The 14488-nt window shown below is 36.8% G+C and overlaps 1 protein-coding gene across 2 annotated transcripts in view; it reads left to right on the forward strand.

Moving 5' to 3' along the window:
* The window catches only part of LOC133849168 (netrin-A), a 58292-nt gene that overhangs the window by 33382 nt on the left and 10422 nt on the right, over window positions 1–14488 (forward strand). For both annotated transcript variants that reach the window (XM_062285075.1, XM_062285076.1), the window contains exon 2: window positions 4069–4257. In XM_062285075.1, the coding sequence (XP_062141059.1) occupies window positions 4069–4257 (189 nt within the window). The remainder of the gene's footprint in view (window positions 1–4068; window positions 4258–14488) is intronic.

Below are 14488 nucleotides of genomic sequence, written 5' to 3' on the forward strand. Positions count from 1 at the left end.
GCCTTCTTCTCTGCTGCTGCTGCTGCTGTTGCTTCCAACTTTTGTGGTCCACTATCCTCATCGACAATCTGTCAATGGCTGATTTTTGGGTTGGAGTTGTTTTGGGTATCGATTTGGGGGCCCAAGCATAAAGCCAGTTTGTACTGCAAAGTTCAGCGCCTCGAACAATATGTTCAGTCAACGGCAGTTAATTAGAGAGGCGCAGATACTACAACGACAATCCATAGATACAGATACACAGATACGCAGATACAGATACAGATACAGCCATAGATGGTTGGGTCGAACTGACAATTTCATTGTCTGGCATTGTTTTTGTTTTTTTTTTTGGTGGGGTTCACTTATCAAATTTGAACTTAATTACCAATACCAAAACTGGCCTAATGAAGCGAGTTGTTTTTTTTCCTCTTCTCAGTTATTTATGCAGCGTTTTAAGCCGCTGTTATTTTGTAATCTCTGCTGCGGCTAGACTGAGAGATTTACATAAAATCGACAATGCTCGCTGCCTGCCTGACACATAAATCACGTTGCATTCGCACGCAGTCGGCAGCCAGAGTAAAGTGTGTCATTAAAATTAATTATCTAGCATTTTTTAACACCAACTCTGAATCTGAATCGGAATCGGATTCGGATTCGGATTCGGTATCGGAATCGAAACTTGAGCTGCTCATTCTCGTCATTGACTTGGCAATTAGCCACACGCCGTGCAGACTTTTGTTTTGCCTTCTTCTCTTCTCTTTTTTTTCTTCTGCTGTTTGCTCTTCTAAATATTTACTCACACAGCTCTTGTTGACACACACACACAGACACACACAGTCATGAGGAGTTACTACTGCTATAGAGCATTCAATGGCCTTCGTCGACATGTCGACTGCTCTCAAATATTTGCGCTGACATAACTTTGTCTGCGGCTGGCGCGCGCCAAGAGTCGAGTTGAGTTGAGTTGAGTTGAGTTGAGGCTCAAACAGCAGACGACAGGCAGCCGCTTTGTCTGCGCCTCACAATGTGTGAAAGATAATTATAACATGTGTGCACACACACACACACACACACTCACACACAGATACACTCGCATTGAGAGGGACATTTGCTAGGTGGACAGTTGTTGAACAAGCCGAGATCGCTAACCAAGTCAAAAAAAAATAATTATGAAAGCTACTGCTCGACTGAAAGATACCCGCTACACTTTGTCAATAACAGCTGAAATGCAAATTGGTAAAATATACCGAATTGATATACCGATAAAATACTGTAATACCACAGAGTACAAAATATACGAAAGTCAAGCAATGCAATTAAAATATTTCGAAAACAAATTCTTTAAAGAATGTACAAACAAAAATACATTTTGAATGTGTATAGTAAATATACCATGGTGTGATAAATATACTAGATTGACAACCAAACCAATTCAAATATACCAAATAAATATACCGAAAATATACTTTAAAAATACATTTTGAATGTGTATATACTACATAGTAAATATACCATGGCGTGATAAATATACTAGATTGACAACCACAACAATTCTAATATATCAAATAAATATACCTAAAAATACTTTAAAAATATATAAAAAGCTAGATTGACAACCAAACCAATTCAAATATAAAAAAAATAATTTTACCGAAATTATACTTTTAAAAATGTATCAAATCAAAAATACATTTTGAATGTGTATATAATAAATATACCATGGCGTGATAAATATACTAGATTGATAACCACAACAATTTTACAATACCCAACTACATATACCGATCAAAACCTTTTAAAAATACACAAATAACCATACTTTGATTATCGGTATACTACCGCAAAGAAAATATACCATTTGTTAATAAAAATATTCCACATTTTGTTTATCGATATATTAGTAAATGAAAAATATACCATAGAGTACCAAATATTCCAAATTTTTAGATCAGCCAGCTGTAGCTCTTTTTTTAATAACTTTGAAGTTTTTATGTGATCTATGTGCCAAAAATCAGCTTTAGTTTTATTCCTTTCCTTGATTTGCTATCTTTCTGAAATCTACATGTTCTTAGGGAACATGATTTTGTCCGTTGGGCGTTCGAGAATATGTACTACATAGATGGAGCCCTTCTGCCTGCTGCATACAGCAATAATACCCTTGTATCCGATGGGTAACGAGTATACAAATTTAGTCTAAGGGCGACAAGTGCCAACTGTGCAAAGCGAGTCAAGTCTTCTTCACTTTTCCTCTTTTGTCGGCTTTTGCCACTGACAGCTCGAGCTTGGGCACAAAGCTGACGCTGAGACTAAAGATGCCAGCACAGCAACATCACAGCACACAGCATCGACAACCGCACTCTATTCTCCCATTCTCAGTCCTCAGTTATCATCGAATGTCAATGGCAAAACTGTTTGCAAAGAACCAAGACCTGAAGCAGTCGGACATAAAGTCAAATAGACAGATTATCGTATACGCTATAAAGACTGTAAAAGCACAAAGTATATTTCAAAGCAAAAGAAATTGGAAAATAAAAATAATTTCTAGAAGCAATAAACATTAGTCAGATCAATTGAAATTTAGAAATGTATCCAAAAAATACTGCTAATAATTCATGAACCATTTAAAAAAATACTTGAAATCGATTGCATTTGAAATGATTCCAGACAAAATCATCTAAAATAATGTTCAATCAATATGCAAAAATCCAAAAATAAATATAAATGTAATTGACTTATTCAAATTTCGAAGCAAATTTAATAAACTAAAGATGAACGCTAACTTTTGAAAATAATACTAAAAAGTATTTTAATAAAATATTTACCACGCTGTAAATAATAAATGAGCAATGTAATAAAAGAGCATAAAAAAGTTGAATTGACTAATAAATTCAGATCAATTATTGCAATTAAAGCATTAAAGATAAAGCAGCTAAGTGCTAAATAAAACAAGTAAGAAAGCTACAATCGAGTGTGCTCGACTGTGATATACCCGCTACACATCTTGAATAAAAGCCAAATAATGCGGTATTATTCATAAAATATACCAAATTAAAATTCCGTTAAAATACTAAAAATAAACCAAAGGCTATATTTGGTATATTAATATGATACTACACTCAAAATATACTATAGAGTACGAAATATACCATATGGTTAGATTGTCAAAATAAACGAGATTTGTCACAAAAAACTTAAGGTAATATAACAAATGTTGATTTTAGTATATTTATATACCATATATAATGCCATAGAGTACAATATATACCCGATACCACAACATATACCGCAAAATACTAAAATATACCGAATGCAATATTTGGTTTATTCATATAGTACTACATTCAACATATACCATAGGGTACAAAATATACCAGATTGCCAGACAAAGCTAAGACTAAGCTAGGACTATATCTATATTTGTGTATCGTCTTGGTTATTGAGGGTGATCAAAAAAAGATATACTATATAGTTTATGGGATCGTAGATGTCTCCTTCTGCCTGTTTCATCCATTCCCTGTAGGCACAAAGCTATAATACCCTTGTACTTTATGGTTAGCGGGTATAAAAATATTAATAGGCCGATTTGCAATCATAAAACCTAAAACTACAGCTATTCTGCTTAGCTCAGTGAGTGACCACAATGAATAAGCTGTTTTGAATAGTCTCCCAGAGTACTGACATGCATATTCACACTCACACACACACACACACACACACACTCACTCTTGATGCGGTAGTCGAACTGTCGCCAGATTCAGTTTGATAGTGATGATTGCTCGCATAAATTATGCAATTGAAGCCAATGTGCCGTTAGACAAATGAGATGAGGCTTGGCCTCGTCATCAATGGCAACAGCCACAGTAGCCTCCGCTTGCCGCATGTGGCATGTGGCATGTGGCATGTTGAGCCCGATTTGCGTACCATTTATTTTCATTTATCGCATTGGACAGTGATAAAGACATCGCTGCTTGTTTGTTAGCTACTTAATTTGTCCATCACTTGATGGCTCAATGTCGTACTATATGCAAAGAACATTTCATTGATTTTTTCTCCTTCCCTTTCTCTCTCTCTCTCTCTCTCTGTTTGCAGAATGCAATTGCAATAATCATGCACGTCAGTGTCGCTTCAACATGGAGATCTTTCGACTGACACAGGGCGGCTCTGGCGGCGTTTGTCAGAACTGTCGACACTCGACCATGGGACGCAACTGTGATCAGTGCAAAGAGGGCTTCTATCGGGATCCCACCAAGGCGCTAACGCATCGCAGGGTGTGCAAAGGTAAGTTCAAGTGATTGAAATTTCTTATTCGATTAATTAATTAATCAAAACATATACATTTTGTGTTACACCAATTTATAAAGAAACAAAATATTTGCGAGTTCGAATTGCGAGTTGAAAGCAGCAGGAATTGAACTCAAATTTATGAGCTGGCAATAATTTTCACGCGCTGGCTAATCAACACGACCAAATAAGGTGGCCAACAAAAGCAGATGGCCAACTAAATCGACTATTTTTAGAGCCAACTACAACTCGTTTGTAGTCGTAGTAGTCCATCTGAACGCAATCAGACCGAAAATTCTCCTCTCGAACATTTCGTATTTGCAATTGGGCAAATAGTAGAATGTTGAATGTTGGGTAAACAAAAATACACAAAAATTTACTTAAGTAGTAAAATAATGAAAACAAACAAAGCGCTTTCGCATGTAATAACGACTTCTGAGTTCTGAGTTCCGAGACTTCAAGTTCTTAACTTCCCCCCAGCTGCGTGTATTGCGTATACGCCCCATTTGTCATCATTTCTCAAAAGACATCGATGCTGCTGACTAAGCATCATAATTCTGAAAAGCCGTTAAATCCAAATCAAAATCTTATCGATTTTTAATTAATTATACAACGCACAGCCAACACACAAAAATCCACTCCAAAAAAATCAACCGACAACATCAACAACAACAAAAACAACAACAGCAATCATCAAAAATTTTACAAGGCCAGCTAAATGCGCACATCGTAAATAAGTAAAGCAAGCAGCACACACACACACTTGCATACACACACACACACACACACACACACACACACAGACAGAGAAATGTAAGCTTTATGAGTTTAATCGTCGGCGGCTTCTCTTTGCAACGTCGTGAAATTTTTTTGTCGGTTTGAGTTTTTGTTTTATTTTCGCAACGTCGAAAGAAATTTATTCATTTTAATTTTGACACGCGTGCAATTTGTTTAAAACATTTTTGCATTGTGGTTTTCGCTCATTGTGTTGTTTCACTTGTTTTTTTGTTGTTTTTGTTCTTGTTCTTGTTCTTAGTCTTGTTTCGCAAAATGTTTTACGTCATGTTTTTTTGGGTCGCTTCGCTTCGGTTCGTTTCGCCTCGAGCCATTTGGCGACGTTGCCTTTGCAATTAGTCAAGCGCCTTTCGGCGTGTCGGGACATGTTGCCGTGCTTGTCTGCTCATGTCTGTTCATGTCTTCGACTTGCTTAATGCAGCAACTGCGTCAGCTAATCGACAACAAGTGGCCCACATGGCGTATGCGAAACGTCTTTGATGGAGCCATCCATTTAGACATTTCAGACGAATACGAATACGAATACGAATTCGAATACGATTGCACCTTGAAATGAATGCATAAATCCAAGCATTTAACCACATCAATTTATCATCTCTCCTTTTGCATTTGAATTTGCCTCAATATATTTTCGTTTAATTTTGCCATGATAAATTTGCCATCGCAAACACAGAACACAGAAGACAGAAGAAGACGCGCAGCTCGCAGCGGAAGAGGAAACTTTTATTTACGAGTGGAAATAGCATCGACTATAAACATCTGAAGAAAGTGTTTTTCAAGCGAAAGTCCATACCTGGCTAACACATAACATTTGTGGAATTATTTGCAGCGAGCAATTTCTTAAGAATAAACTTAAACAGAAGAAGCAACAGCAACAGCATCTTCGGAGTGCTTCCACTTTAATAATTTAACAGAATTTATATTCTCAGTACTTGAATTCCAAGGAATCAAAACTAGTGCATAAGATTTTATTCAGCATTTCTTCATTTGAATTTCCAATTGCTTGGCCACTTTGACTTTTCACTTCGCAACTTTGTGATGTGAAGCAATTAAGAAACTATTTTGCAAATCATAATCGGAATATCTTCATCTGCTGTAATTGATAACATGATAGAATCTAGTATATACTATGTTATGCAACTATTCAGTATATATGCAAAATACTATTACTTGAGATTGACAACTTTTGCGTCGCATAATTCGATTTCGTTGCGAAACTTTTCTCGCCAATTTCGCAGCGGCAATTTCAAATATGAAATATAAAATATGAAATTTGAAATGATGCATAAGTTTGCTCGTAGATTGCAAATCACGCGCCGCTCGCATGTCTCGCATTATAATTATCGCCTTAAAGCGATGTCGATGTTGATGGCGATGTCGATGGCGATGGCGACTTCCGGGAGACGAGCTGAGAGTCGAGCTCAAGTCTCGACTGCTGCTGCTGCCGCTGCTGCACATTTTTGTCGTTGTTGCCATGATTTCGATTTAATTTAAATATTCAAATGATTTACTTGAGAGCTCAGCACAGACACCACGAGCAAAATGACATCGAACAGGCGACAGACGAACAGACGAACAGACGTTGCCAGCCATAACTCATCAGAGAGAGAGAGAGAGAAAGAGAGAGAGACCAGACTGACTGAAACGGATGCAAAAGGCCAAACCATAACATACCTTCACACACACACTCGCACACACACACATACACACTCGAGTACACTTTTGGGACTCGGACATGTTGTCAAAGTCATTTCGGTTTCGGCTCAGCCAATTTCCTTATTTGCGCAAATGTTTCAATGACCGGAAAATTACATATTATTATTTGTCCAATGAGAGATTGCCTCACACACACACACACACACACATACACTCAGACACTCACACACAGACTGACCATCATTATTCATAATAGTGTGTTGCTGTAGCAGATCTTTGGATAATTAAAATCTCTCTCTCTCTCTCTCTCTCTCTTCTCTCTGGCCGCCACCCCCAAAAAGTATGCTCCGCTTTTTTGTCTGCACTATGGGAGAAATACGCTATTTTGTAGAATATTAGAATTTTATGTCTGAAGGAAATGTATGTAACAGGCAAAAGCATTTACAATTTTATAAAGTATATACATATGTATGTATATTCTTGCTTCAATTGGATTTTAGTTACTTTAGCTGCCAATCTGGTAAATTTTGTACTCTATGGTATATTTCGTATATAAAACAATATTTGGTATTTTTGCGGTATACTATTTTCGGTATATATTAAGAATATTGCTTTATTGAAAATGGGTATCTCACAGTCGAGCACACTCCACTGTAGTCCAGCGGCTCAAAGTCATAGACTTCTGTTTAGGTTTATATTTCAATTATTGAATACACATTCTTTGCAGAAAATGAAAAAGAATTTTGCTTTCTAGTAAACTGTGTAAAAAATATATAAAAGAATAGTGTTTTAGTATTTTCGTTTTAAATGTGTTTTATTATTAATGCTCACATTTTGAACATTAAATATAGTTGGCTTGCTTTTATTTGTGTGACAACCTCAACAAAAGTTACTTCCTTCTTTTATATTTACTACTTATTCCTTTATTTATTTCAACCTTAACACATTTCAATTAATTTTTCTATCTTTACTAGTTATGTTTTATTTATTTACAATTCCTTCTATATTTACTATTTATTTCATTTCATTCCATGTTTATTTATTTTGTTTAAGGTACAGCTTAGTATCAAAATTGGTTCACAATATGAAAGTTATTTTGTGATACTATTTTCAAACTTCTAAGTAACTATAAAACAAGCTAAATTTCCTAGCCTATATTTTATTTCGTATTATCCAAAAATGTTCAATAACCTATAATGAATACTTAAACTTGTTTTACACATAGAACTAATTCAAAATATATAATAGTCACAGACTAGTTTTGCCAAAGTAAAAGAAACGATTAATATAGATTTGAAAAGAATTATATCAAATTTAGAAAAGTTCTTTTCTATTTATTAAGCTATTGACTTGCAATCGAAAGCGGAGCATTATGACCCACCGTGCACAGTGACATCATTAATTTCAGATGTCAAACTATGGAAAAGAAACAACAACAACAACCCGAAGAAGAAGAAGAAGACGAACAAGCAACAGAGCATAAAATACGCTGCATAAATCAAGAGAATATTCGCATCAAAACTAAGCACATTCTTTGCCACAAAGTTGTGATGCCCAGCATGTTAAAATGCAACCGCAAATTGCCAATGTAACTGTGTGTGTGTGTGTGTGTGTGTGTGGAGTTTATGTCAATACAACAATGGACAACAAACTTACATGGCATATCATAAACGGTGCCATATTGAGGGTGGAGGGGGAGTTGCCATGAATACAATTAACAATATCCGTAACTAAATACGTGAAATTAAAAGCCATAAAATCACAAAGTCACGTGCGAAATGCTACAGCAATAACAGCAACAGCAACAGCAGCAGCAGCAATTAAAATAATGTCATGAATTACCTAGCACACACACACACAGGCAGTTACACAGACAGTTACGCACACACACACACACAGTGTGAGAGAGGAGCAACTTTTTTTACTGCCCATTTCGGTGGCAAGTTCATGAAACGCAGCCGTTGCTAACGCAACCATTAGACAAGGTGGTGGAGGGGGAAGGGAGAGGGGAGAGGGAGCGGCAACAGTTGCCGCACTCATCAGTGGGTGAGAGGTTAGAGTTCAACTCACACCATATCACATCGTATCGTATCATATCGTGGGGTGTTTCTTCTCGCTTGAACGTCATTAGAATTTCATAAAATGCGCATTGCAAATGGTTGAAGGTCGCTCCACTCCGAGGGTTGCAACTAAACTTAATTGAATGCCACAAGAAAATGCATTTATCATCAAAGACAGTCGGCAGTCGCCAGTCAGCAGAAGGGGGCAGCGGGGGCATCATCAAAGGTGGCAGCTCAGTCAGCCAGTAAGCCATAATGGTTTTTAAAACTAAGCTACAAAAATCTATTACAACTATACAATGATGTATATGAGGGGGGAGTTGAAAAAGGAGGCGGAGGGGGAGGGGCAGGCACAGCGAGCTAAGCGGCGTAGCAAATTTACGCTGGCGAAGCAATAAAAGTTGCCAGCACAAATTTTCCAATTTCGGAAACGCAAAAAAAAAGCAGCAGCGTAAAAAAGGTGCTCGACTTTGCAAATACCCTGAAATCCAAACTATGCATAGTTATCGATAGTATGATATATCGATAGTAGCAATAATCAAAAGTAGTTATCGATAGTATGATGTATCGATAGTAGTAAAAGTATCTATCTACAAGTGAATTGAGTTGTGATAATTCAGTTAATTATTATCTTAGCCCAGATTGCAAATAAATTTTGGAACCTAGTATTAACTAGAATTATTATTTATTCATTATTACAAATATTCGTTTGTAAAGGTTTCCTCAATTCCTGAGCTCTGAATACGTAAATATTTCAATGAATATATTGAATGAAAATTTGACAAGCTAACATCAAATATTTCTTTAGTTGCTACCAAATGTTGAACCAATTAATCAAAATAAGTTTTCTTTATAATCATATTTACACATGTTTTATATACTTAAATGCAGCCAAAGCTCAAATTGTATCTTCCATTCCATCTTCTATTTTCTTCGATAATTGAATGTTTTTTACTGCTGATTGGAATTGATAACTGCCTCAAGATGCTGTAGAAATGATATGAACACGTTTATGGGCTCTAAAGCCGCCCATAAATCGTATTTAGATACGCGAAGCTCTTTCAGTAGAGTTGACACTGTCTTATCAACCCCATCACTGGGTTAGAGTATAGAGTATAGAGAATAGACAGATTGCAACCCACACACATACACAGCACATTCATACATTCATACACAGCACAGATACATACATATATAAAGAGACTGACTATAGACACAACCTCAGGCTGGCCACGCTTTCTGGCTCTCTGTCGGCTTTTGTGGGCGTCGTGGCCTAGGGGGGCGTGGCATGGCGTGGGCCAGGATTTGAATTATGACATTTTGCATGCGAGTTGACATTTAAAGCTGTGCAAATTGTTCGAGCGTCAAATTGGCGCTGCCATTTCGTTGACTCCACGGGACCGCGACGGTTCCGCACTCCCCCCTTCACCATCCCCCCTCTCCCGTCTCCGATCACAAATGCTACTTTGGCATTGCCTACTTTTGTGCGCATCGTTTGATTTTCAATAGCCTTTATGTCTGCGCCTCAATTTTAACGCACAATTTGAAAAGTGCGCCAAAGTTCTGAGTTCTGAGTTTTGCGAATACAATTGAGGTCTCATTTCTCGGCGCGTCTTTCTTCCATGCCTTTGCTTTCCCACCTGCCGCTGGCAACTTTTGTCAGTCTTCCTCCTTCTTGTTGTACATGCAACAAAATTGTAACAATCCATTTGAGTCTGCTTCTTCTTTCACTTCTGCTCCTTCTTGTACTTTTGCTCATTTCGTCGTCGCGAAAGTTGAGCGAACTTTACGCCAGTTGCAACCGCGATAAAGTTTTTACACTGCCAAAGCACAAGGAAGTCCTCGCTCTCTCTCTCTCTCTCTTTCTCTCTGGGCATAACTTTTGTCGCGTCGTGCGAAGCCATTGATTTATTAATAGGCCAAGCGAAGAAGAGGGGTTCTAGAGGTCTACCCCTCCAGCACTCCTCCAACATCCACACAAATTAGGCGGCAAAAACTCAGACTGAGACTCGAGTCGTTACAACTCTCAACTGAACTGAACGTACTCTCCACAAAGTATTTAATTCCATTCAATCGCATCTGACTTTTTTAAGACAATTTATTGAAGTGGCCTTTAGCGAGTATTCGGAATCGGAAAGTGCATTCAATCGAATGCACAACTTTTACTAAAATGAGTCTTCAGAACATTACTTTGAGTGTTACTCAAAATTCATTCATTGCTTGCGAATTTCACGCAAATATTCGACACTTTTTAATCTTAAATCTTTTCTATTCATTCACTTCACTAATCGAGTATCGATTATCGAAATTATTCTTACTCTTATCGGTACTTGTCATTGTATGTGTTGAGTATTAATTATATTTGTGGATTGATAATATATTTTGCCACTTTGAAAGGTTGAATATATTCTATTCATTTTACTTGAAAGTGACGTCGATCACACACAGGTAGCGCTATACTATCGATTATTATCGATTGATCGATTATTATTACTATCGATCGATCGATTATTATAGAATATCGAATTTTGTTCTTCTCTTTAATATTATTATTAATAATATTTGTCAATTAATAATGTATTTACCCCACATTGATGTTAAATCTTTTCTAATTAAAGTTAAATTAAAATTGTCAGCGATCACAAAGAAGTAGCTTTATTATCGATTATAACTATATCATATATCAAATAATAACTTATTTTAAGTGTGTAGAACGTACTGATTATTTAATTTAAGTGTTGAGTAATGATAAATTCGAGTATGTGTTGTTTAGTGTATAAAGAAAATGGTTAATAAATCAAACAATACAATAGTATTGCCATTTTTTGAAATATTTGTATAGGGCACCAAAAATACAGTAAGCATCAGTCTGCAAAAGAAATATAATATATTCTGCAATCTGTTGGTGCGTATTCACTTGGACTGGAAATGCCTAATCGACTCTTTCCTTCTCTGAGTTAAGTTACTCATTTCGCAATCGAAAAAGAAAACATTCATATTTTTGTTGCAGCTGCAAATGATTCATTCTCGGGTACTCGTTATTTATACAATGTATCGCGGTCTGTTTAGTGTTGCTGCTTCTCCTTCTCCTTTTCCTTCTGCTGCTGCAGTCAAAGTTGTGTCCGCTTGCTCAGGTGTAATCCCTCTCGATTCAATTACGAATACGATTGCGATTGCGATTGTGATTCGACAGAGAAATCTTTTCATAATTCTCTCCACTGAATGTGTGTGTGTTTGGTTTCTTTTGAAATTTTGCATGAATCTATTTGGCTAATAATAACAAACAACAGCAGCAACAAAATAAGAACACAATACAGTATACAGAATACAGAATACAGAATACAAATCACAATCCATATTCACATCCACATCCACAACCACATAGAAAAGTGGCCCCTTCCTGGAGGCAGCTGTGCTTTTTATTGCTCACCATTTTTCTTTCTGGTTTTCTTGGCCAACAAAATTTCGGCTAATATTTTATGGCAATTGATGGAAGTGGCCGACGCCGCCGCTGACGACTAGAGTTTACGTTACGCACTTTTTAGCTTTGTGGTCAGCTAAGCAGAAGAGGGTGAGGAGAGGAGACATTGAGGTTGGGGTTGACGTTGATGCCGATGCTGAGACCGATGCCGAGGCTGAGGCTGAGGCTGAGGCGTGGGTTGCTTCACTTGCCCAAAGTTGAAATAAACAATAACAAATTGCGCTTGATTTGCTTTATGATGTTTACACTTCTACCCCGCCCCACCTCATCCCCCCCGTCTCCCGTCCTCGCCCTTTCGCTGCCGCCCTTCCATCGCGAGCACCAAGTGTGAATACAACTGCCAGGGCGATTGTGAGTGCAAACACAGCGCGCACAGCGAAACTTCGGTTAATTAATTTTTGGAAAGCCAAGCAAAATAAATAAATGCCAAAACAGATTTTAACCATTGTAAATAAAGGCCAGAAGCAGAAAGCAGACCAAACCAGAGCACAACACATCCACACATTTAAAGCCTGACAAAATGTCCAAATTGAAATACATACCTGAAAATTAAATGCCAGTCCACTCAATATTCAAATAATGCGCGATAAACATTCAGATTCACATTGATGTTATTGTGACTGATCTGATCTGAGACAACATTTCATTCTGATTGAAACAGTTTATTAAAATGATTTTTCCTTCTCGGTTATATTCATAGTATTTTACTATTTTATTGATGATTTATTTTCTTTTATCTTTTATTCGATGCCTATTACTGATAATTATCATAAAGGCATCAATTCAGAGATAATTCTTACCTTACAAGAAAATAGTATTTTCGATCATACTATTGGAATTGTTATTCTGACTTAACCAAGCAGAACAAGAAAAGAATTATTTTGCCAAATGAATTTCAATATCATTTGTTAATCAATCACTCTCAGAACGTAGTTTAAGAAATAAGATTAAATATATTTAGGCTTCTTTATAATCACTCCTCATCTGCATACCGCGGATTCGTTAACAGGTCTAACAGCATCAGCAATTCAGTTGATTCGCCCGGGAGGGTCAGACAATTCATAATATTGACAGAATTTATCCACGTCCACGACGGATTAGAGATTCGCGTATCCTCCGCTTTGTTTGGCAGCCCAAGAACTTTCCAATTTGCCAGACCTGAGCCACTAAATGTCTATTTGCATTGGGCATAAAACAGGCGCCATTCTCCCAGAACCAAACGTTCTTATTACCCTTGATCCACAGCCTTACCACATGAATATGTTTGTTATACTCAACCTGCACGGGGAGTTGTTTGGAGTGATGATCCAGATCGATTCTGGTATATAACATATATCAAGATGCACAATATAGACGCTGCATTCTGCAGTTCCTCAAATGGTGTTGGTATGATGGATGCTAGTGATGGATGTCTGTCACAATATGGATTTCTCATAGTCTTTGAATTCATCCAGCAATTCTTGCTTTATCTTGTTACGGACTTTTGCTTTGAGCTTCAGACTTACGTGGCTGTTAAATACATATCCATATTTGTGAATATTGTGAGTTGTACATATGATAAGGGCGGCACTAATGGTATATCACAATACCAAATATATATTTTTGGTATATTTTAGTATTTTTCTGTATATTAAATAGGTATATTTTAATAATATTACCGCACTGATTTGGTTCTATGAAAAATCTATATGATATTTTTCTTTATATGGTATATTACGAATCTAATAGTATATCGATATACTAAACATAGCTGTTGTCGCATTTAAATATATTTTTCGGTATATTTAAAGAATATAACCGCACTGTTTTTCTTTAATTAAAAATCAATCTGGTATTTTTAGTACTTCTTTACTTTTTTATTTGTTTTTAATGCCAACTACAATTTGTACGCATATCAATAGTTGTTCAACGAAAGTTAGCTAAAATGTGAGCTTGACTCATGAGTGCGACTTTGATTAACATTGGCCATGATTCACATGATGCTGTGCTAATTAAGAGGCCATTAATAAAGCGCCCAAGCCAGAGAAGCGAGTGAACTGAGAACTGAGAACTGACATCGAATTGGAGCAAGCAAAGTTCTCATCTCTCATCTTCCAGTCGCCAGTTGACGGAGCAAGCGAGTGACAGTTACATTGGGAACTGCAACTGCAACTCTTTGTGAATAGTTTGCAAGGCACGTGTTGGTGTGAGTGTGAATGTGAGTATATGAATATTTGCATGTGATTCAAAATGCGGC

The sequence above is a fragment of the Drosophila sulfurigaster genome, chromosome X, assembly GCF_023558435.1.
Source record: "Drosophila sulfurigaster albostrigata strain 15112-1811.04 chromosome X, ASM2355843v2, whole genome shotgun sequence".
Lineage (NCBI taxonomy): Eukaryota > Metazoa > Arthropoda > Insecta > Diptera > Drosophilidae > Drosophila > Drosophila sulfurigaster.